Source organism: Nanorana parkeri, unplaced genomic scaffold (assembly GCF_000935625.1).
Source record: "Nanorana parkeri isolate BGI_ZX_2015 unplaced genomic scaffold, ASM93562v1 scaffold419, whole genome shotgun sequence".
Taxonomy (NCBI): Eukaryota; Metazoa; Chordata; class Amphibia; order Anura; family Dicroglossidae; genus Nanorana; species Nanorana parkeri.
In genome coordinates this window covers 1,139,310-1,165,614 of record NW_017306687.1, presented here as the reverse complement: position 1 = coordinate 1,165,614, position 26,305 = coordinate 1,139,310, and the positions used below count along the sequence as shown (strand labels likewise).

The 26,305-nt window shown below is 42.7% G+C and overlaps 1 protein-coding gene across 1 annotated transcript in view; it reads right to left on the bottom strand.

Moving 5' to 3' along the window:
- The window catches only part of LOC108789789 (cytosolic 5'-nucleotidase 1A-like), a 38,267-nt gene that overhangs the window by 4,624 nt on the left and 7,338 nt on the right, over nucleotides 1–26,305 (bottom strand). Inside the window, exons 3-5 of the mRNA XM_018559890.1 lie at nucleotides 8,472–8,601; nucleotides 6,542–6,664; nucleotides 237–421 (exon numbers count right to left, since the gene is read on the bottom strand). Of these exons, the coding sequence (XP_018415392.1) occupies nucleotides 237–421; nucleotides 6,542–6,664; nucleotides 8,472–8,601 (438 nt within the window). The remainder of the gene's footprint in view (nucleotides 1–236; nucleotides 422–6,541; nucleotides 6,665–8,471; nucleotides 8,602–26,305) is intronic.

The following is a 26,305-nucleotide window of genomic DNA, read 5'->3' as shown; positions in this document are numbered from 1 at the left end:
TGGAGGGTTTAGTGTTAAGGTCAGAATATTTGAGCAAACCGTTTATTTTTCAATTGCTTCAAAAACTCTGCATGAAGACCTACCGGCACCCGGCTCCCACTACACAAAGTCAAGGCCATGGAGCAATTTAACTATTATCATGGAAAACTCCAATAATTGGATCTCTCAGCTGGGAAAAGCTGGTTTATCTGAAATGTAAGTATATCACCAAAATACCTAATATTTTATTTTCATACCTGGGCCAATGGCTTGTCCTCATATTTTTTCTCATGTTCAAAAAATGAATCCAACCCCCTTTCTTTTACTATCTGCTCAGATTCATCGGAGAACAGGACCGCGTCCCCGTCAAATGCCACCCGCAGCTCCTTCTCCGGCAGCTCAATGTCTCGCTTTGGTGTAAACATGGTGGCAGCTGCAATACCTGCAAAAACAGAAAAACATCCTTTAGAACTTGTTGATTAGTTCCCAAAAGAAAGACCCATCAGGATGAACAAGAACCTAATACAAAAAGTGTTGTGCCCTGTAAATTAGCACATGGCTAAATGTCTTGTCTGATAGCGGACCGCATCTGCAACATACAACCAAGGCCAAAAGGTAGAGGTGGGAGGGCGGCAACTTTGAGGACCCCAATATGTACTTGCCCAGTTTTTCCTTTTTTTTTAAAGTGGAAAATGCCTTTAATTCTGTGCTATAACCTGATTCTCCTGCACTGATTGTATACACAGCAAAGAGAACATGACACTGACGCAAGATTTTTGACATATGCAAATTTATTGCATGCATTGAGTAACAAGTCATAGTAGTTAGATGTTTTTTTTCTATTTATGATGTAGGGATAGACCTGGAATAATTGGAAGATGATACACTATGCTCACAGGTGTGTTCGGTCTCATCAATGTTTAGGAGTGTCTGTGTATTTATCATGGCTATAAATACCTGGGTGTGTCCTGCCATAGATAAAGGCTGCATATTTTTGCAGCCTGAGAAATTCATCATGATATATTCAACTGCATCATGAGATCTTCAGATGAGATATTATAAGTCTCCAGATGCTGCTGTTATGGCAATCCAAAAAGAAGCCCCCCAAAAGAACTTTTATTAGGTGATCTATAGACTTTTATTATGGCTCCAACCTTGAGAATGAACATTTCTGGGACCCAATACCCCTCTGGGTGGCACAGCGAGCTATCTGGGCAAGGACTAGGTCATTAAGGAATCCCCTATTGAGCCATCCTTGTGATGTTGCACACAGAGGTTTTCATAATTTGTTGGAGGAAGCCATTCTTTCAATTCTCTCAATGAAAAGAGGAAAGAAGGTGTTAACCATACATATTTCCTTAGTGCTGGTGCTACAAAGCATACACAGATTTATCTCCAGTTGTTTTTCTAGTATGGAAATACATTCACTTGTTTTCAATGTGGAAGGTCTATAGGGCACTGAAGAGAATAGCAAAAGACTTCTGCTGGGAGAGGAGCCCAAAGGACCTGGCAGGGCCCTTTTATTTACTGCAATCCAGGCAGTTACTTGAACGGATGCCCTAGAGTTAAAGGCTTTCCTGCAGCCAGTCTTTTGTTATTTTGTTAGTATAAGGCTGACTGCCAAGCTTACTCTGGCACACCGATACAATGAGGTACAGCAGTCAGACAGGCCAAACCTGGTTACCATACATTGTACAGCAGGAAACAGGTGAAGGTCCATAGCTGATATAAGAAACTGATATCATAGCCAGTATTAGCCCGGTGACCAGGTTATATGTTTTCCTGTAGGCTTTCTCTGACAAGGACTTGCCTATGTGAGTTCCAGAATACAAACTACCCACTCCATGCAATGCATTTCCAACCAGCAGCATAGGCCTCCTGCTATCTACAAACCAGCCTGATTGCAAACTTAGCTGATAGGAACTGACCTTCAACTGCTGAACTTCGCAGTCTACAAAAGAAACAATAAGGGCATCTAATTAAACATCTTCACAGGGGCTATTTATAACACATGGCCAAACCCAGGCAACATTCGACTAGATCCGCTACAACATTGCCAGCACACTACTATATTTTCAAAAGCTGTGACTATTGGGTACAGAGAATGTGCATTGGACCCTCTGCTCAAGGCCATTCCTGATTATTTCTAAATGACAGATATCCACACGACTTGCCCAGTTTATAGGGTTCAGTGCAAGTAGTTGAAGAATGTCAAATGACAAGGAGTTGCCTATGTGAGTTCCAGACTTCAAAATACTCACTCCATGCAATGCATTTCCAACCAGCAGCGAGACCTGCTGCTATCCACAAACCAGCCTGATTACAAACTTAGCCCTCAGCTGATAGGAACTGACCTTTAACTGTTAAAACTTGTACTCTACCAAAGAAACAGCAAAGACATCCAATCAAACATTACAGGGGCTATTTATAACACATGGCCAAACCCAGGCAATGTTCGACTAGATCCGCTGCACCATTGCCAGCACACTACCATATTTTCAAAAGTCTGTGACTATTGGGTACAGAGAATGTGCATTGGATCCTCTGCTCAAGGTCATTCCTGATTATTTCTAAATGACAGATATCCACACGATTTTCCCAGTTTAGAGTGTTCAGTGCAAGTAGTTGAAGAACGTCAAAGACAAGAAGTTGCTTATGTGAGTTCCAGACTTCAAACTACCCACTCCATGCAATGCATTTCCAACCAGCAGCGAGACCTCCTGCTATCTACAAACCAGCCTGGTTACAAACTTAGCCCTTAGCTGATAGGAACTGACCTTTAACTGCTAAAACGTCAGTCTACAAAAGAAACAATAACGGCATCTAATCTAATTAAACATCTTCACAGGGGCTATTTATAACACATGGCCAAACCCAGGCAACATTCGACTAGATCCGCTGCAACATTCCCAGCACACTACCATATTTTCAAAAGTCTGTGACTATTGGGTACAGAGAATGTGCATTGGATCCTCTGCTCAAGGTCATTCCTGATTATTTCTAAATGACAGATATCCACACGATTTTCCCAGTTTAGAGTGTTCAGTGCAAGTAGTTGAAGAACGTCAAAGACAAGAAGTTGCTTATGTGAGTTCCAGACTTCAAACTACCCACTCCATGCAATGCATTTCCAACCAGCAGCGAGACCTCCTGCTATCTACAAACCAGCCTGGTTACAAACCTAGCCCTTAACTGATAGGAACTGACCTTTAACTGCTAAAACTTGTACTCTACCAAAGAAACAGCAAAGACATCCAATCAAACATTACAGGGGCTATTTATAAAACATGGGCAACATTGGGCTAGATCGGCTGCACCATTGCCAGCATGCCACCATATTTTTGTTATACGCCTCTGACTGTTGGGTACATAGAATGTGCATTGGATGCTCTGACCATTGCCATTCCTGATTATTTCTAAATGACAAATATCCACAGGATTTGCCCAAATTTTGTTAAATGCAAGTAGTTGTTGAAGCACATCTGATAGCAGAAGTTCATATATAACATGACAGCCTTGCTCATAAACGTTCATTGATTGACTTAAGGGGAAAATAACTGCATCCATCCCTTTATAAAGAGACCTACTGGCAGTTTTTATACAGCCTGGAATTCTCCTTTAAGTAGTAGAATGGGGGTTCTTCACAGTAAGATCAGTTAGGGTCTGGAACTCACTGCCACAGGCGGTGATTTCAGCAAATAATGTGGAATTGTTCAAGAAACTTTTGGACGATTTCTTAAGGGACCGTAATATACAGGGGTACAGGTAATATACAGGGGTACAGGTACTCCTAGAATGAGATCCTAATAGGTTGGACTTGATGGACTAATGTCTTTATTCAACCTCAAATACTATGTAACTATGTAATAGCATTCTGATGTGTTGTCTATGAAAGTCGTTTGTATTACAAGAGCAAAGCCAGACATAGGACAACAAACTATGTACAGAACAATATACACTGGTAACGCAGACTGTGCAATTTAAACATGTGATTGACAGACGCTGGAAAGACTCCAAGCTGATCTGCCAGGCTCCCACACTCTATATTGAGAGAAGTGCACACTAGTCCGACCAACAGTTTATGAAACATATGAAAAAACATACACAGCTGAGGAAGGGGAACAGACATTAGCTGTTTAGCTGGAAGTCATTAGGGCCCTTTGTTTAAAGGGAATTTCAACCTTTTCATCACAGAAACTCACAAATTATCCAAAATTCTGTCACTGTTTTAAAAAAAAAACCCTGGAAATGAAGAACTTTTATACTTACCTGTCCAGCCACCAGTTCCTCAAATCGATGGTCTGTTCAACAGGCGATTCATAAAAGTCTCCTTCATTTACTAGTGGGTTTACCCTACATATGAAAGATTATAGGGTTGACTCACTTAAAAAAAATAGGCTGTTTACTTTGCAGGGAATGTTTCCCTTAGCTTGGTGAATGTGCTACAATTTTAAAGAATACCCAATTCCGTGCAAGGAAAAAAATAAAAGGCACGATTGGATGATGGAAGTCTGCAGAGCTTCACCTCATTCACTAAGCTAAGGGGAAACTTCTGCTGCAAAGTGCATATTCCCTTGCAAAGTGAACATCCTTTTTACTTTAGCAAAGTTTCCCCATAAATCATTACCAGCACACCATAATAAAAAGGTAAAAGTAGCGCATTTATTTGTCAGCCATAAAAAGCTTTTGAACTGTAGCAGTAGCCAGAGCTACTTTTTTGGGAGTGTAACATTCAAAACACTTAGGCTGGGTTCACACCTAGGTGTATCGAATATGCATGGAAACGCGCGACAAAAACGCCCCAAAGAAGCTCCTGTACTTCTTTGGGCGTTGGCCGTTTTGTAGCGCGTTCATACGGCCTGAAATACGCCCAGGTGTGAACCATACCCATAGGAAGCAATGGGATTTTGGTGTTTGAGCATTTTGCAGAGCGTACGAACGCGCTACAAAACGCCCAGGTGTGAACCAGGCCTTACACTTCTACTTTAGATGTAATTAAAACCTTTCTAGATTTAAAGTGACAGTAAAAGTCATGAGTTAAATCTTAAAAATACATTCAAGTACCTTAATTATTAACAAAAAATGTATCTTATTTGGGTATCACTCCTCCAATCATCTCTGAATTGGTGCTGACGCTGTCCTTCCTTCTGGAGGGTGGCTACTTTTGTTCACCATGATCCCTGTGTGTGTTGTAAAGTAGTCACCGCTCCATGCTGGCTCCCATGGTGGACTACAGTCTTAATACAAATGACTAAACTAGTAAAAATTAGACTGTAGTCCATCACAGGAGGGAGCTTGCAGCGGTGGCTACTTTACAACACACACAAAACCATGGGGAACAAAAGTAGTCACCCTCCAGAAGGAAGGACAGTGTCAGCACTAATTCAGAGATGATTTGAGTCGTTCATTCAAGTACCTTAACTATTAACAAAAATGTATCTTATTTGTGTATCACTCGGCTGTAGATCCTCAAATCATCTCTGAATTGGTGCCGACACTGTCCTTCCTTCTGGAGGGTGACTACTTTTTTTCCCCATGGTCCCTGTGTGTGTTGTGCAGTAGTCACCGTTCCAAGATCACTCCCCTGATGGACTACAATCTTATTGCAAATTATTAAACTAAACATGAGATTGTAGTCCATCACAGGAGCGAGCTTGGAGCATTGACTACTTTACACCACACACAGGGACCATGGGGAACAAAAGTAGCCACCCTCCAGAAGGAAGGACAGTGTCAGCACCAATGCAGAGATGATTTGAGGATCTACAGACGAGTGATACACAAATAAGATACATTTCTGTTAATAGTTAGGGTACCTAAATGTATATTTAAGGTTTAACTCCTGAGTTTACTGTCAGTTTAAACCATCACATCTAAGGACTGGTAAGCTGCAATATAATCAATTTTTGTTCTTGAGTTTAGTTATGCTTTAAGCAATTCTTCTTAGTTCAGCAATATAGCTTCCCACATCCACTTCCCATCTCCAGCCTCCTCATTGGACAGTGGGTCAGCATCATCCCCTGTGGCCGGTGAGTTGACCCAAAAAGCCGAGATGCTAGAGCAGGATATAGAAGAGCAACCCTACTTATTAGCAGAGGTTCGTATCACAAAAACAACTGACTTCAATTACAAAGACTTTGACGGATAAAACAGGGAACGTACATGTATTTCAACAATGTATTTAGGGGTCTGCCTGGAGTTCCACTTTAAATGCACAGTTTCCATTTGCACATATGTAGAAGGAAGCAGGTGCCCCTACTAGGCATATGGAAATGAGATGCAGAGATGAAATATGAATCACAGGTAGCGTACTTATGGATGGAATGAATAGACGTCTTGTGAAAGGAGCCAGAGAAGGAAAGCATGTGGCCAGACAGCAGCCCATACAAGAAGCTCCATATTTGACTGTGTAGAACATGACTTCACAGTGAACGATCAGGCCATGGAGCTGCGAGGAGAAAGAGTGCATTCACCGACACACATTGCTTTTTCCAGACACCAGCACTTAGCTTTCCAGTTTAAAAATGTAAAGTTGACAAACAGGAGAGTGAGTGGACCTTACCTGCTTCAATGGCCTCTTGTACTTTCTCCGAGTCTGAAGACAGGTACAGGTTAGTGAGGTAAGCTTTCAGGTAGCCAATAGGGCTCTTCCCACCGGTCATGCAGAAACGTTCAATGTTCAGGTCTGAAAAATACGGGATTGTTTGGTGAACTTGTGCACAAACGAATCCTGGCAGAAGTTCTAAAGTAAAGGATTGATCTCCCTTCTAAACTGATCCCCATAGAAAATCTGGCCATACAGGGGTCGAATTTTGGCCGTTCCCTGCTGAAATTCCATTTATGGACCTTGTTTGCACCACCCAGCTTTTTTGGGGGATGAAAATCCAAATCCATGCCAGACCCCTATCTAGGAAAAGCACTGGGAGAACCACATGTAATTTTTTACATGCATTTTGCATCCAGGATCTCCCCAGGCATACAGAAAAGGACAGACATCCATCTCCATCGAGATCTGCTCCACCTCCCACCCTCTGCTATGCTGCATGATGGGAAGGGAGCTCCTAGTGGGAAAGGGGCTCATAATTTGAAATTGTGGGACTCTGATGGGAACTGGGAAGAGGATAACTTCATGTTGTTTTTTTTAGATTAAAATCCAAATCCACACCAGACCCCTATCTAGGATAAGGGTCTGGTATAGATTTTAGGGGAAACCATACATCATTTTTTAAACTTTTGCATTCATTTTGTATCCAGGACCTCCCCAGACCTATAAAAAAGGACAGACACCCATCTCCATGCAGACCTGCTCCACCTCCCACCCTCTGTCATGCTGCTGCAGCCATGCTGTGGTTAAGAGTAAAGGGTGGGACTCCGATAGGAAGGGAGCTCCTAACTGGAAAGGTGCTCATAATTTGATATGGTGGAACTCTGATGGGAAGTGGAGAACTCCACGTTGTTGTTTGGGAGATTTTTTTTTTTTTTTTTTTAGTATTATAATCCAAATCCATACTAGACCCCTATCTAGGGGTCTGGTATAGATTTTGGGGAAAAACCCACACGTTATTTTTTACATTTTTACATTTGCATTTTTTACATTTAAGACTGAAGAGTTTGCATACTTTTAAACGGTGTAGTAACTGTAGAAAGTTTGAGAAATGCTGTTCTATTGTTTCAACTGATGTCACTGGCCCCTGTATATTGCTTCTGCAAATGTTGGTGCTTTTATACCATGGATACATTCATGCATTTAAATATAAAAAGCAGAATTCATGTTTGCATTCCAACAAAACCTTCAGAGGGGGAGCCTTAGACATGGGGTAATTTGTACTGTAAAGAGGTGAGGAATCAATTTTAAGAAAATATGCTGCAGTTTGGGCAAATGATTTGAAACAGCAGGACTCAAAGGCTGCTCTCATCAGAGAAAAAAGGCCGGGCTTACTGTATGTTTAACTTAAAATTGAAACACTTGGGTTTGTTATTGTTCAGTGCCTGACATAGGTGTCATGATGAAAGTCTTCAGTAAGACCACCCTGGGGCAAGCCACCACTTCCTGATTAACTCCTCACCGAGCTCTATCTGCTGACCTCAAACCCACTGATCCATCCCTACCCCAGCTGCCTGTTGTGTTTCTCTCTTTCAACTTCTCACACATCCCAGCAGCAAGGGGGGAGATGTCATCATTACTCATGGCTGAGAAATCTGCACATAATCCTTCTGTTAAGACAACTGTATCAGCAGAGCTTGTATAAGGGAGGCCTATGGGAGGAGGTGGCAGCCATTTTGTTTGGTGATGGTTCTAACGTGACAAGTTAAGTCTGCGGTGCTGGGGAATGAGAGCCTGTTGAAAGTAGAAAAATGTGTGTTGTCACCGGCACCCTGACATAAGCAAATAAACACATCCACATTAAAGAGGACTGCCGAGTAGATGAAGCAGACGCTTCCCTTCATTGTGGTAGCAAATCTGAAACTGGCCAGTTATTTATTTGACTTACCATAGTGATTGATGCTGTTTATGAGCCGTACGCCAACCTGGGCGTGGTTATTGGTCATCAGCACGATATCAAAGATTTCTTCGCTCTCCGGGTACAGACCTCGCAGATGCCTGTTCACCTCCTCCACTGCCTGCAAAAGGGAAATGAGCCTTACCAGCAACAAAATCAAGATTTATGGATTTATGTATAAGACAGTAAAAAGAGTAATGAAGATGTGTAATAGCCCACAAGAACCAGATTTAATCTTTTGGTAGAGCATCCCACACCCCCAGCCCCTCTCGCAGTTGAATAGTTGCTGGTCTCCTATACAAAATATACTATATTGCCAAAAGTATTGGGACACCCCTCCAAATCATTGGAAATGTCCTTGCTACTAAATATTCCGCGGTCAACTGTTAGTTGTATTATAACAAAGTGGAAGCAACTGGGAACAACAGCAACTCAGCCACGGAGTGGTAGGCCACGTAAAATGACAGAGCGGGGTCAGCACATGCTGAAGTGCACAGTGCGCAGAAGTCGCCAACCGTCTGCAGAGTCAATAGCGACAGACCTCCAAACCTCGTGTGGCCTTCAGATTGGCACAACAACAGTGCGTAGAGAGCTTCATGGAATGGGTTGCCATGGCTGAGCAGCTGCATCCAAGCCTTACATCACCAAGTGCAATGCAGAGCAAGTCCTGACCTCAACCCGATGCAAGCCAGGCCTTCTCGTCCAACATCAGTACCTGACCTCACAAATGCGCTCCTGGAAGAATGGTGAAACATTCCCCTAGACACACTCCTAAACCTTGTGGACGCCTTCCCAGAAGAGTTGAAGCTGTTATAGCTGCAAAGGGTGGACCAACTCAATATTGCACCCTACGGACTAAGACTGGGATGCCATTAAAGTTTACCCTCAGCTTCTTTAGCAAGGCAGTGGTCGTCTTGGAGGTGTGTTTGAGGTCGTTATCATGTTGGAATACTGCCCTGTGGCCCAGTCTCCGAGGAGAGGGGGATCATGCTCTGCTTGAGTATGCCACAGTACATGTCGGCATTCATGGTTCCCTCAATGAACTGTAGCTTCCCAGCGCTGGCAGCACTCATGCAGCCCCAGACCATAACACTCCCACCACCATGCTTGACTGTAGGCAAGACACACTTGTCTTTGTACTCCTCATCCGGTTGCTGCCACACACGCTTGACACCATCTGAACCAAATAAGTTTATCTTGGTCTCATCAGACCACAGGACATGGTTCCAGTAATCCATGTCCTTAGTTTGCTTGTCTTCAACTGTATCAGCAGTTTTCTTGTGCATCATCTTTAGAAGAGGCTTCCTTCTGGGACAAGAGCCATGCAGACCAATTTTATGCAGTGTGGCGTATGGTCTGAGCACTGACAGGCTGACCCCCCCACTCCTTCAACCTCTGCAGCAATGCTGGCAGCACTCATACGTCTATTTCCCAAAAGCAACCTCTGCACATGACGTGGAGCACGTGCACTCAACTTCTTTGGTTGACCGTGGCGAGGCCTGTTCTGAGTGGAACCTGTCCTGTTAAACCGCTGTATGGTCTTGGCCACCGTGCTGCAGCTCAGTTTTGGCAATCTTCTTATAGCCTCGGCCATCTTTATGTAGAGCAACAATTCTTTGTTTCAGATCCTCAGAGAGTTCTTTGCCATGAGGTGCCATGTTGAACTTCCAGTGACCAGTATGAGAGAGGGAGAGCAATAACACCAAATTTAACTCAACGTTCACAAAAGAAGTAAAGTTGTTCAAGTTGGGTCTAAGCTCTTTACTCTCTTCCTTCTTTCTGTGCTTCTACTCTGTGTTCATTAGAGATGAGAAAGCTGAAAGGACTCCAACCCAGTGCTGGGAGTGGGGAGCAGAATAAGCAAAAAATAATAACCAAACATATTTTCTGTTGTGAACTATGAGGATAAATTACTCTGCAGTGCGAGCAGCTACATAGGTCAGTGAAGACTTGTTTAGCAATAAAAACATTGTTGAAAATTGCAGACCTTCCCAAACTCTACTAAAAATGTGGTTTTGAAAGTCAATAGTGGAACAGACATTCTTACACACCTAACACTACTCTAATCCTTCCTTGCTCTCTTCAAGACAAATTATTATTTGTACCCAAGAATGAAAATTGCCTCTTAGAAGAGCAATCAAGTAGAGTTGCTAACAGAATCAACCTAGTAACCATGGCTACCTGTCACAATTTTCTTTATAGTATATCATTTATACAAAATTATTTTATAATGGCCATCTACTAATACTGAAAATGCATCTATTAGCATGAGTCGCCATAAAATTTTAGATTGTTCAGTTATTTGGATGCGAAACTGCAGGTAACAACATCACATCACATTCTCAAACAATTCATCCCCACACAGCTACCTCCTAATGTATCACTTGCCCCTCCCTTTTAGATTGTAAGCCCTCACGGGCAGAGCCCTCCTTACCATCTTGTCTTGAATTGTATTGCGATTGTATTGTCTTCCTTATATTGTAAAGCGATGCGAAAACTGTTGGCGCCATATAAATCCCGTATATTAATAATGATAATAGCAACTAATTGGTGTTACGTGCAGTTTCCCATGCAACCAATTGGACTGGGAACAAACCATCCAACTGAACGCACCTCTATGAGTTGCTGGAAATACAGTAGGTGTTAATTAAAACAATAGACTTTCCCATGTCTATACATTTTGCCTTCTCTGGAGTAGGCACATGACAATGCATCTGGGGTAAATGGGGACTGAGCATGACAGTAAGCCAACACCCTACATGAATGTATGGATGTACAATGGTTAATTTATGCTTACATAGGAAATGTTCATGGAAAGCATCATTCACTAATTTCTGATAAATTTCAATACATTGTGTACGTTATTATTTATCTTAAGCTACCAATATACAATTACAAGTAAGCCATATGACCCTAGTTCATACACAGGTAAACAGGGATAGCCCAATGTGGCAAATCAAACTGTTGGCTGAACTTCTGGTAGACTGCAGTAGAAGTATGATCACATGTACCCGTCCAGCCATCAGCTATCTAAGTAGACATCTGTTAGCCATAGATATTGTGGACAATTTATACTGTGTATTTCCTGACTATCTACAGGTTAGAGCTAAAAAGGATATAATCTGCCTGATACTAGAGAGGTCAATCGTGCATCTCTACCATTGAAAATGTATCTGTCAAATGTTTCTCTACATAGGCGCACCTTAGAGCATTCTAGTTTTGACACTCACTTTGCAGAAGAAGACTGTATGGTATGCAGTACTATAATTTTCTTTAAGGCAGCATCTTCAGGACACGCATTCTGGGATCAAAATATTAGATATCTGCAGCTGTCACCAGTACGCACCTGCTCATTAAGGAGCTTCATTGCCAATATATGAACAAAACATTCAATACTGAATTAATTTTTACAACTGGAAAGCCCCCTCAATTTTACAAGTAATTCAATGTTTGCAGGATGCCATCCTCTTGCTGTGAAGATTATTCAATTAGATAATATTACTGGGAATGTTGCACATGCTGAAAGGAGTCACACCTGTCTTAAATAGACACTATCACCTGGCCCACTGATACTTTATACTTTGCCAACCTTCTTCTCATTTGGCACAAAAATTCCTAGTGCCAAGTGGTATTGAATTCTTGTGGAAAGGGGGGAGGGAGGGTGGGCGAGTAGTGATATAACATCCTTTGTCATGTGACAGAGGCTTTGGCCTGCAAGGAGAACACGCAAAAGAAGCACCACTCCTCCTAAACTCAGAAAAATTTTTAGCTGGGCGCTTCCCACTGGGATCACTACCTAACTCCAATATGACCCCACACAAACAGAATAAAAGCTGGCCACACACCACTGGGATAGTTTATTGAAGTTTGTACCACATCACTGGTGTCCGGCCCAAAGTCTGCCCCTGTGATGCTTTTTACCCAATCACAGGCTTAGTTGTAGAATCTTTGGCCTGTCAATTGTCTGCTAGACTCGTGTGAAGGAGTTGTGGGTGAGCGCTGGTGAGTATCAATGGTTTGGAGGGGGGCCCTTTGCAAAGACACTGTAACTTTGCTCTCAATGGGCAAGTGGTCTCTTTAAAGCAAACCTTTGCTACAAGAGTTCTTATTAAAATAATTTAGGACTTACACAAATAATATTTCCTCTTGCCCCTCCCTTTTAGATTGTAAGCCCTCACGGGCAGAGCCCTCCTTACCATCTTGTCTTGAATTGTATTGCGATTGTATTGTCTTCCTTATATTGTAAAGCGATGCGAAAACTGTTGGCGCCATATAAATCCCGTATATTAATAATGATAATAGCAACTAATTGGTGTTACGTGCAGTTTCCCATGCAACCAATTGGACTGGGAACAAACCATCCAACTGAACGCACCTCTATGAGTTGCTGGAAATACAGTAGGTGTTAATTAAAACAATAGACTTTCCCATGTCTATACATTTTGCCTTCTCTGGAGTAGGCACATGACAATGCATCTGGGGTAAATGGGGACTGAGCATGACAGTAAGCCAACACCCTACATGAATGTATGGATGTACAATGGTTAATTTATGCTTACATAGGAAATGTTCATGGAAAGCATCATTCACTAATTTCTGATAAATTTCAATACATTGTGTACGTTATTATTTATCTTAAGCTACCAATATACAATTACAAGTAAGCCATATGACCCTAGTTCATACACAGGTAAACAGGGATAGCCCAATGTGGCAAATCAAACTGTTGGCTGAACTTCTGGTAGACTGCAGTAGAAGTATGATCACATGTACCCGTCCAGCCATCAGCTATCTAAGTAGACATCTGTTAGCCATAGATATTGTGGACAATTTATACTGTGTATTTCCTGACTATCTACAGGTTAGAGCTAAAAAGGATATAATCTGCCTGATACTAGAGAGGTCAATCGTGCATCTCTACCATTGAAAATGTATCTGTCAAATGTTTCTCTACATAGGCGCACCTTAGAGCAATCTAGTTTTGACACTCACTTTGCAGAAGAAGACTGTATGGTATGCAGTACTATAATTTTCTTTAAGGCAGCATCTTCAGGACACGCATTCTGGGATCAAAATATTAGATATCTGCAGCTGTCACCAGTACGCACCTGCTCATTAAGGAGCTTCATTGCCAATATATGAACAAAACATTCAATACTGAATTAATTTTTACAACTGGAAAGCCCCCTCAATTTTACAAGTAATTCAATGTTTGCAGGATGCCATCCTCTTGCTGTGAAGATTCTTCAATTAGATAATATTACTGGGAATGTTGCACATGCTGAAAGGAGTCACACCTGTCTTAAATAGACACTATCACCTGGCCCACTGATACTTTATACTTTCCCACCCTTCCCCTGCCACTCCTTCCTCTGTCTCATTTGGCACAAAAATTCCTAGTGCCAAGTGGTATTGAATTCTTGTGGAAAGGGGGGAGGGAGGGTGGGCGAGTAGTGATATAACATCCTTTGTCATGTGACAGAGGCTTTGGCCTGCAAGGAGAACACGCAAAAGAAGCACCACTCCTCCTAAACTCAGAAAATTTTTTAGCTGGGCGCTTCCCACTGGGATCACTACCTAACTCCAATATGACCCCACACAAACAGAATAAAAGCTGGCCACACACCACTGGGATAGTTTATTGAAGTTTGTACCACATCACTGGTGTCCGGCCCAAAGTCTGCCCCTGTGATGCTTTTTACCCAATCACAGGCTTAGTTGTAGAATCTTTGGCCTGTCAATTGTCTGCTAGACTCGTGTGAAGGAGTTGTGGGTGAGCGCTGGTGAGTATCAATGGTTTGGAGGGGGGCCCTTTGCAAAGACACTGTAACTTTGCTCTCAATGGGCAAGTGGTCTCTTTAAAGCAAACCTTTGCTACAAGAGTTCTTATTAAAATAATTTAGGACTTACACAAATAATATTTCCTCCACTATAACTTGATAATCCAGCAAATCGGTAGAATATAATTAAGCACCAGGAGTCTAGAACTTACCATGTGTGCTCCCTGACACAAAAGCCTTCCTTAATGCTTAAAGTAGTACTAAAGCCCCAGCTTTTTTATTACCGATACATCCCTCTTGACCTATCAATCGCTTGCCAGTAAATTATTATTTGCCACAACACACAACACATTTTCTTCATGTATATAGTGCAGCACTCAATATAACAAAAATGTCTCCCGATTGCCTTCTCGGGGCTACAGCGTCCCATCATTCCTGGTGCTGGCAACATGACATTATTATATTTCTATTATCCTGGGCTGCCTGTGCATGTCCAGGCAGTGGCAACGAGTATACTGCGAGTGCACTCCTAAGGGTGACTCTGATGGGAACCCTACAAGCCAAAGAGCCATCCTTACAAATGGAAATCATTCATGGCCAGTGATGAGGGACCTGGTGAAGTGAGAAGCTTTAGAAAAAGCAGTGCACAATGCAAGAGCAGCCATCAGTATCTCATTTTAAAAAGGTTTCAAATCACTTTAACCGTCCTCCTGCCCAATGAAAAAAACATGTCACCTAACCCATAAAACAAGTTTTTGTGACCTATCCCCAACACCTAATCCTAAATGCATAGCCCACATCCTAACGCTTCCCCTAACCTCTCCAGACCCTCGATTTAGGCTGCATGCATATGGGAGCTGTATGTCTTAAAAGAGCATCAAACATCAGTGATGTTAGAAAGGTTTTCTACTCTCCACCAAGAGAGTACCAAGAGTGGGTATTTCACAAGAGTGTACTTATCCTTTAATAACATGGCAATGAGCATTTATATGCAGTAACAAACAGAAAGCAGAGATCGGTCATCTCTCAGTATTAGAGTATCGTCAGACTAACGGAGATTTCATTGAATTTTTTACTAACTAAAGGTCTTTTTCCTCATAATTTTTTCTGTGACATCATCAATGTACTATAGTTATGCAGATTGGCTCAGAATGATCCCAAGAGATTAAAGTCATGGGGAACTTCAGCCTACACCAACAGCTAATGTAAGCAATGCTTTAGGTATTAATAACACAGAGAAGAATAGCCTTATTTTGAAAGAACAGTTTGTACAAAAATATGCTGTGATGGCAGTATGTTGGTTTTATGCTCCAAGAACCCAGAGCCTGATGGCTTTGACCGGGCATTTAAGCGTTCCTCTATACACCTTGACCCTTTTTCTTTACCCTGATACTTAGGCTACTTCTCATATTTAACCCTACCATTACCCAAGCCCTAAAACCTAACCTATCCTATAAATTAATCTGCCTTCTCCAAAACAGTGATGATCAACTTTCTTGATATAGGGGGCCACAAGTGCAGCCTCTGACATCATCAAAGGACCACACATTATATTCAGTAAATTAAGTGTTACAGAAAGCTGTCAGAGACTACAGACATGCAACAAGAGATGGCCAGAGACTGCAAATATGCTATAGGAGTTACTGGAAACAGAACACATGCTATATGTTGGAAACAGGGTCATGTTTCAGAAGATATAGACTGGAGATACATTCCCTGATACTACTAGAGATTTCTAATAGATTGACTTTCTCAATGGCACCTCCCTTTGAAAAAGTCAATTGACAACGAAACATGTCGGGTAGGCGTATCCACACTGTCACAATGCTGCATCACCTCCTCTGCCACAGCTTCACAAAGAACTGTTTTTTACAAAGATTCCCTAGGTGAAACTAAGTTTGGGCTGGTGGATATTGGATGGTTCGAGTGGCTTTTAGAAAGAGATCGGTATTAAGATGGACATTTTTTTTTTTTTTTTTAAAGTTTGTTTTTAATAAAGTATTTAAAAAGGGTTTTATACTTTGCTGGCTTTTTATCTCCTTTCTGAGCTTTATATGAAGTCCTAACTGGACTCTGGATACAAATGATTGTCTGCTGTGACCTGGGATCGCTGAATACCTCTGGGAGCTGTAATGGAACAATTCCGACCATTCAACATATATGGTCTGTTTTTTTAGTCTGGTGAGCGCAGTGTGAAGAGCGTTGACGTATACTCTATGTGCAGCATTAGGAGGTGGATCACCCTAAGAACACAATGGACCTTTATTGATTTTAGAACAATGTTTGATAAGCATTGGTTGGGGAGCACTCTTTGAACAAGCATCTATGGTGTATTTCTGTTAGGGAAGGAGCTAAGTCCCCCTGTTTGCTGGATTGGACCCCAATGGCAGGGAACAATACCAGAAGCAGAGTCCAGGCTGAGGTACAAGATAGGATGATCCAAAATACGCTGTCAGAGTACAGTCCGGGTCGAGGCAGGCAGCGAGTATCATAAACGGTGAGGCAAGCCAAGAGTCGATAACCAGGAGAGCCAAATAGCAGGGAAGGGAGACAGGAAACAGGAAATGAGGCGTCGTAGCTGCTTTGGGAATGGCAGAATAACTCAGCAACAAGTCTTGGCTCTGGCTTGGATTTAAACCCAGCAGGGGCCAGCGACGCCCCCGTTGTCTTGGCAACCAGGAAGCCACAAGTCCCTGCGAACCAATGGGACGGCTGGGAGAGAAGGAGTGCTCGCAAGGCCCTCGCCCGAAGCGACTAAGAAGCCACGGCAGTGCCACATGCACGTATGTCATTCATGTGCTCATGTGCACACCTGCAGCTTGCCGCCGGGCACCGATTCACCCCAGGAAGGACCCTACGATCTCCGTTGCACCTGCCGGACCCCAGGTAAGAGGGCACCCCTGGTCCCCCGACAATTTCTAAAGACGTTTGAAACTTTATATACTTATCTTATTTTTATACAGGATTTATATAGCGCCAACAGTTTGCGCAGCGCTTTACAATATAAGGAAGGCATAACAATCACAATACAATTCAAGACAAGATGGTAAGGAGGGCCCTAGATTGATAGTTTTTAGACCTGTGCGATTCTTTTCCGAAAAATGTGTTTTTTTCGGATTAATTTTCGTTTTTTCGGAGATTCGGATGTATCCGAATTTTCGAATAACAGAAATGACGAATGAAAACGAATCCAAATGTACGAAAACAAAATTTCGGACAAAATTCGTAAGCAGTAGTCTGTAAAAATTTTCGTTGGTGGACCAATTTTTATTTAATTAAAAAAATGTCACTGTGCTGCAACCAACAAAAACATAGTACAGATTACCGCTAACGAATTTTGTCCGAATCCGAATCCCGAACCGAATTGACTTTCTGACCCGAATCCCGAAAACTAAATAATGCAAAATCCGAATCAAAACAAAACAAAACTAAATTATTTTTTTGCTGGTGCAAATGTCTAATAGTTTTCAGAGAGAATGGACTTTTCTTCAACTGTTTTTATATACATTTGGAGATATTGGTGATAGTATTGCACACTGACACTTTAGCACATTATTGAGGATATTTTGGAAATTGGGGTGGGAGAGCAGTTCACTTTGGATACCATATGAATTGATACTTATTATCATTTGAGCACTTGCAGCTATTTGATTTATTTCTAGTTATAGATAGGAGCACGGGTTGGTTATAATTCAATGACATTATGTTATGTCAGCTTAAAACTGGTCATACACCTATAGATTATCTGCAGATTTTCTGTGGTCAGATGGAGAAAGTTCAACAGATTCCTCCATCTACGCTAAACTGTGTGGATGGAGGAATCTCCCACTGGGCCAAGCTTCAGTATCTTGCTAGTTGGCCCCGCTGGCTCTCAAAATAGCTGAACACTCTGATTGGATGTAGGCATTGTTCAGGTATATTGATAGCCAACGTGGCCAACTAGCAGGATACCGAAGCTTGGCCCGATGGGAGATTCCTCCATCCGCACAGTTTAGCGTAGATGGAGGAATCTGTTGCACTTTTTCCATCTGACCATAGAAAATCTGCATAATCTGATTATATATTATTTTTATTATTATCATTTTTCAGGATTTATATAGCGCCAACAGTTTGTGCAGTGCTTTACAATACAAGGAAGACATTACAGTCACAATAAAAATCAAGACAAGATGGTAAGGAGGGCCCTGCCCATGAGGGCTTAAAATCTAAAAGGGAGGGACAAGTGATACATGAGGAGGGAGCTGTGTGGGGATGAATTGTTTGAGAGCGTGATGGTTGAGCGGTTAGGTTGAGGTGGGATAGGCTTCCCTGAAAAGATGAGTCTTTAGGGAATGCCTAAAGGCAGTCAAGGTGGGCGACAGGACAGGTTGGGGTAAAGACTTCCAGAGGATGGTAGAGACTATAGAGAAGTCCTGGAGGTGAGCATGGGAGGAGTTGACAAGCGATCTGGAAAGCAGGAGGTTTTGGGATGAGCGGAGCCGAAGGGTAGGGTGATACTTTGAGACCAGGCTGAAGATATATCCAGGGGCGGAGATGTGGATGGCTTTGTAAGCGATTGTTAATATTTTGAATGTTATCTTTTGAGCGAGTGGAAGCCAGTGCAGGGATTGACAGAGGGGGATGCAGACACTGAGCGGTTGGTTAGGTGAATGAGTCTGGCAGCTGCATTCATGATAGATTGAAGGGGGGATAGCCTGTGTAGTGGTAGGCTAATGAGGAGGGAGTTGCAATCGTCAAGACGAGATAATATATATAAATTATGCAGCACGGCCAGAAAACAATCCACATATGTTATCATATCTAATACTACAGGTCAGAACTTGCTGCAAGGCGTGATCTCCAACTGAAATATTTGCACAAAGACCTGATAGACGAGGCAGCACCTTTACGTCGCAAAGTTAAAAGTCACGTTGAAGCTACCATTTAATCACCCTGAAATCTCCCAATTAATGAGCTGAGATCTTCACATATCCCTGTAAAAATCAAATTTTTGTCACAAGTATTAAACCAGGATTAGGCAATATGTCAGTAAGAGGCTAATATGAAAATAACATGTCAGGTCTTTGGACTTGTCATCTTACATAAGCAGACTGGATTGCTGGATGCCACTATGCAAACAGTACTGGGCTTATTTACTGCAGAAAACAAATGGAGTTATAGAAAAAAAACAAAAACATTTCTTTGAAAGAAAAACATTTTTGTATGGTCCCCGTGCCTCTAAGGGTGTCCAGGGGTGGTTGACTTGCATGTTCAAAAAGTACCCTGGAGGGTAGTGGTCACCAGAACTAGTGTACACATTAGAAGATTTCCCATGTCTCCCATGAGTCTCTCCCATCCTTTGCAACTCCCTACCCCAACCTGTCCATCTGGCTCCTACTCTGTCTGCCTGTAGGTGATCCCTAAAGACTCATCTCTTCAGGGAAGCCTATCCCACCTCAACCTAACCACCAAACTATCACTTTCTCATGCAATTCATCCCCGCGCAGCTACCACCTATTGTATCAGTTGCCCCTCCCATTTAGATTGTCAGCTCTCATGGGCACGTCCTTCCTTACCATATTGTCTTGACTTGTATTGTAACTGTAACGCCTTCCTTATATTGAGCAAACTGTTGGTGCTATATAAATCCAATATAATAATAATCTATTTCTGTTCTGGTGACAATCCAATGTTTTGGAATTTGTTTATCTTTCAGTAATAACGATCACCAGGAGAAATATTGAGAGTGAATCTCCCTAATGTGGACACAGACAGCAATAAAAACCTGACAGGTTTAAAGGAGAAGTACTGGGTGAGTTAAATGTACTCTTGCCAATACTTAGAGCCGGCTCTATAGATGCAGCTGTCAAATGCCGGCTCTATAGATCACAAACTGCTAATCGGTGACAATGCAGCTGTCACATGCCGGCTCTATAGATCACAAACTGCTGATCGGTCAACTCATGGTCTTCTCCATGCACTCAGACACCGCTCCCTGCAGGGATTCCCCACTCCCCTTTCTGTTCCTCTAGCACTCATTGGTAGGACAGACAGGGGAGGGGGCTGGCACAGGTGTCTCTGGCTCTAGGGAGCCAGTGCCAGCTGTCAATCAGGCAGCAGTGTGGATCCCCTCAATATACGGAATACTTCACGGCTCTGCTCTGTCAGAATATAGCAGGTAGTAGCCAACTATATGCTAAGTTTGGGTCACCAGAGTACATTAGTAAATGTACACATGTGATCCAAAAGGGAACTAAAGCCAAAAAAAGTTTTACAGAGTTTTCTGTTTTTTTAAGTATGAGTTTCTCTTCTTGCTCTAGATTGCATTCCTACCTAGCTTGTTTGTACCAAGACCTCCTTGATTACTGACTTCCCCTTCTAGAAATCCTGTGCTCCAGAAATGTTGAAATGATTATAGAAACCATCGAGAAGTGTGAACGTTCTAATTACAAATTACAGATCCTGTAAACACGTCAGTCAGGATTACAAACAGGTCCTGACAATTAACTCAAGCAATCCTTCACTTGGGGTATTTTTCAGCAGCTCTGACATTGACTAGATGGGAAACCCCACACATGCCTCCTGGTAGAACGTCCACATCCCACGTAATCTGTAGATGAAGCCGTCTCTCAGTATACGATTTACAGAATCCGAGCTGAAGTTTTACAAGGAAACTCGAAGAAGAGAATTAAAATGTATTTAAGAGAAAAAAAAATGGCTGTCAGTCATTTTTTTAAACATGGCAGCTGGTGGATTACATAGGATTCTATTACATTGTGACCTTCGATGGCCATGAACGCTAGATGGCAGTAACACAGTTATGAGTGAAGCGACACACCAAAAAATTTTTATTTCCAGTTTAGCATGCTGGTGTGCTTATACTGGGCAAAACCCCAACTCCAACCAAAATAAGGTGGAGAAGGGATTAGAGTTACTTTAGGACTCTCACAAGAGTAGCCACGTTTGCTCTATATCTGTCCTCACTATGTTTTTGAGGCTGTAGTGAACAAAGCCCTACATGCACATATGGAGAGACTGCCCTACTCCATCTAAATTTTGGGATAAGATTTTCTGGATCCTCTACACCAGTGGTTCTCAACCTGTGTATCCTCAGGACCCACATTTGTCCTTGTTCATAAGGTCACGACACAAGTCGCACTGCAATGGAATGCACGGAATTAGGGTACACACTCCAAAAAATATTTTAAGTTCCACCCAGTCTCCCTTACTTACAAGAATTGGAGTGGATCCTCAGCCTGGGATCCAGTGTGGGCTGCTGTGCTGTGTCGGAGCTTCATCCATATGTGCAGTGCTTGTACAGCTTCCATGTATGCCCTGTAGAGGTGCCGGGAGCCAGAATGTCACTCCGGCCCAGGCACCTCTACAGGACACGTGAGGCAGCTGAAAAGCAATGCACGTATGGATGAAGCTCCGTCACAGCACAGCAGCTCTCTTGCGGCCATAGCCACCATCTCATCGCACCTCAAACTGACACTCGGGGCTGGGCAGCATATTTTGGATGAAGCTCCGTCACAGCGCAGCAGCTCCCTGGTGGCCATAGCCACCATCTCATCGCACCTCAAACTGACACTCGGCGCCGGGCAGCATATTTTAAATGGCTGCTTGGCGAGAGAACTGACAGGGCTGGGCTAGGGAGAGGCAGAGAAACCTCTCACCTAGAAAAGTGGAAGGCATGTGGCGACCCACAGAACATGAGGTCGCGACCCACTTTTGGGTCACGACCCAACAGTTGAGAACCAAGGCTCTACACCCTAAAGAATAGAACGGTTTCTAAAGATCCGATCCCTGCCCCTCTTAACCGTAAACCAGATGACCTACCTCTGATCAAATTTAAACGCTCAAGCTACAAGCATCAGCTACAAGCTACAGGCGACATTGAGCTTCAAGATGTGAACATCTCCGTTGAAATGCATTGGAAGAGCGACATTGAGCTTCATATGCGAGCAATTTGTGAGCGGAAATCGTGCTACAAAAAGCTCAGTGTGAATGGGGAATCGCTTACCATCTAAAATACATTTCTTGCTGATTTTGAAGCCCCCACCCCTCAGCCACGACCCAAGACTTTCCTTTTAATCTTTCCTTTCACTCTTGACATTCTTTTCTTTACTCCTGTTCTATTTCATGTTTGGCATTTCTTGGTGTAATGTCTCATCTACAGACCACTTTTAAATCTCATTCCTTTCTACATCATACAACTGGCGATGTGGTTTCCCTGTCTTATTATTTGCTCTATGGGATATCTTATTGAATGTATCATTATGTAAACCTGTTCATATTCCCGGTTTCCTTACTATCTTGATTTTTCTTATAATTTGATTGTCATACCCTTCCGTATGCTTCCCTCCTTCTGTGCTCCTCACATTATGTTTGGAATGTACCTTCGCTTGTACACCATGTTCATGTCTTAGCTTTCATGAAATATTGTTGATCTTTAATTTACTTTTAATAAAAATGTAAAGTTATAATTACTTTAGGACTGATTTAGATCTATGCATTGCTGCGGCCACACACAGCAAAGCACATTACATGCATTGAAGTGACATTCATTTTTCATATCGTTCCAATACACTAAGGCAATGCACAAGCTATTTTGGGACAAGTCAGATTTTTGGGATATTTTGGTGCGTCAACAGCAGGGGCGTCCCGAAGCTGGGTGACACCCGGAGCAGTGTCCGAGTGTCACCCCGCCGAGACGTCACCGCGCGTGTGCGCGATGACGTCATCGCGCACGCGCGGCAGTATTCTGATACCTGCTGACGGCCATCTTTGTGATGGACGCCGGCAGAGAGAGGAGGAGACAGCCACCCGGCGGGATAAGGTATGCTGCCGGGTCCCCTCCTCTCTCCTGATACTGTCGGGCGTTCGGTCCATGACCGAGCGCCCGACTTTTCAGAAGGGGGTGACACCAAAATGACTGTAAGTCATTTTGGTGTCACCCCTCCAATGATGTCACCCGGGTGCGGGCCGCACCCCCCTTGTGACGCCACTGGTCAACAGCCTATTGATTTTAATTGGCTGCTCTAATGCTCTACACATTGACATAAAACACGTTACCCCAAGTGCATTAACCCGCCGCACAAATGTAAATGAGCCCTTAAAGCTGAACTCCAGGACCACGTTGCCACTAATGAAGTGTATCCCACGTCCTGTTGGCTGCCAGTTATTGTAAAAATCCTCCCTACTCACAGTGGTGGTTTTCCAGTGATGCAAGGGTTAAGAGCTGTGGCTGTGCCTGTGGAGGATCTTTTAATTCCTGTCCCCTCGTCCATTTACAAATCTCCTTGTATTTTTTTCCCAGAATGCAAGCTGTTCTGTGAATGGACAAGGGCTAGTAATATAATTTATCTACTCTCCTCCATTCACAGAACGCCTTTCATTCTGGGAAAATAATACAAGGAGTTTTGTGAATGGACGAGGGGACAGGAACGGGAGGGTATATGCCATGATCCTTCAGAGTCACAGACTCAGCCTCAAATCCATGCAGCAATGGCAGTTCACCGCTTTGGGGAGTACCTAGCATCGAAGGATGGAGGATTTGTACAGTAGGCGGCAGCCAGCAGGACATGGGATACACATGATTAGAGGTAACTTAAGTAACTAATGTTGTGTGCCCCCCAAAAATTTTACTGGAGTCCAGCTTTAGGATTTTTATTGTTGTCTATGTATCAGTTGGGTCAATCTCTCCTTAATTCCTGTTATGATCACAGGGAGTCAGAAGGTCAGGACCTCATTTTCCAATGATGAAGGAAACGGCAACTATATTTTTTAATAGATCAGGGAGGGGTTAGAACATTGGCCAAGTTTTTATGCTGTCTGTCTTTTTTTGTACCGGTGACACCCGTACTCATAATTTTTTCAGTGGTGTCACAGGAACAGGAAGTGAGATGGAAATCTCGACAATGGAGTCATCAAGAGCAATAAAAACCCGACAGAGGTTTTGACTTTTCATTAATCTATTCAAAACTGTTCCTTTGGTCTGCAAGCTTGTTTCAAGTCAGTGTCTCATGAAGTACTAAAGCCAGAACAGACAAATCTGTAATTTGAGCTTATGGCATTTCAATTGCAGGACTGACAGCCTAGGCTTCTGACTAAAGTAGCTTGTGATTGGTGGCACTCCTGAGTAAAGCATTTACAAATTCAGTGGGCCACTTGATTTATCCAGAACATGTGACTGTCTTTACTGAAGGCATTTCACAGGGAGTATGTGCAGGAGCCCCTTTGCACCGGAGTTGATTGACAGACTCTTCCTGCACGGTTGGTTGCACCAGAAAACATAAGGGTGGAGCCCGATCCTCACTGACACCAACAATAGGGCAATTTTCATCCCACTGACAACAACAATGGGGTAATCAGCTTCCCATTGAAGTCAGTGAACTATTCTTCCCATTGACACCAACAAAGGGGCACTATTGCTCTTATTGATACTAAGAATAGGTCACCGTTATTCCCATTTACATCAGCATTGGGGCACTATTTCTTCCATTGGCACCAATGATTGGGCACTAATACTCCAATATATACCAACGATGGGACAATATTGTATCCAATGACATTGATGATGGGGTAGCATTCCTTCCACTGACACCAAGTGCTGGAGCACAAACTGCTGATGCTGGGACATTTTATACTCCCACTGGCTACAATGGGGCAATCAGCTTCCCATTGACACTAATGACAGGGCACTATTCTTTCCATTGACACCAACGAAGGCGCACTATTGCTCTTACTGACACTAAGAATAGGTCACCATTATTCCCATTTACATCAGCAATGGGGCACTATTTCTTCCATTGGCACCAATGATTGGGCACTAATATTCCAATATACTGTATACCAATGATGGGGCAATATTCTATCCATTGACATTGATGATGGGGTAGCATTCCTTCCACTGACACCAAGTGCTGGAGCACAAACTGCTGATGCTGGGGCATTTGTACACCCACTGGCTACAGTCTGTCACCCCCCCCCAAGCTTCGAAGGACAGGGAACTGGCCCCTTGTTTAGAAAGTTTGAGGACCCCTGCAATAATAGCTCAAAATGTGTGCATATTAAAAAAAACCCACTATAATACCCTTTAAGAACGATCAACTATGGGCAGTATATCAGTAGTGTGGACCTGCCTATGTTTGCCCTGCATTCCAAATAATATAGGTCAAGATAAATGTCAAGTTAATATAAATGTGAAACACTTCCTTATCTGAACCCATATCTGTACTCTCTCCTACATATTAAGAGCATTATAGTAACTCTATCAGATAATGTCATGCTTTCATTTCCTGTTTCTTCTTCTAATATAACCATTAACCTTTTAAGCGTCAATGATTTATATAGGAACATCATTGATGGATAGTCTATTACACACCTATTACATTATTCATTTTCTCCTGTCTGCCTAGTTTGAACACTGGAGCAGTTACACGTCTCTGGCACAATATTGTAAAACCTACCCTACAGGAATCCCCTTTAGAGACATGTCTAAAAAGAGGTGAATGTGACAACTATCAAACATTCACCGGAGATAAAACAATTACTGTTATTTAAAACATATGCCCCTGAAAGATTCACCTGCAGTGCATGTTTGCTGAATGTAAGATACTCTGCTTTATAAATAGTCCCCTTAAATTGTAAAGTCAAAACGTTGCTGTTTTTAGATAGGGTAGGGCATAGTTAAGACTAGGGATGAGCTTTGGGTTCGTATTCAAACTAAACCCATGCTGTTTGCTATTGGACAAATGGCCAACAAATTTGGCCAGTTTGCCCACCCACCGAACCTCTATCTGTGGCTGCTAGGATGCAGGCAGGTGCACCCCAACAAAGTATGATGTTGTGGGCTTTCCATCATCTTAGCAACTATGACAGTCATTGGTTACTAGTAGAAAGCATTAAAGTCTTATGTCCCTTAAAGTGTTCATAAAGCCCAAACCTTTGTTGTTTTTAGATTTGGTAGGGCATAGTTATGTACAGAAATTAGCTTCGGGTTCGGGATGATCATGAGTTCAACCTGAAACCAAGCTATTTGACAAACAGGCAAGCGATTTGGCC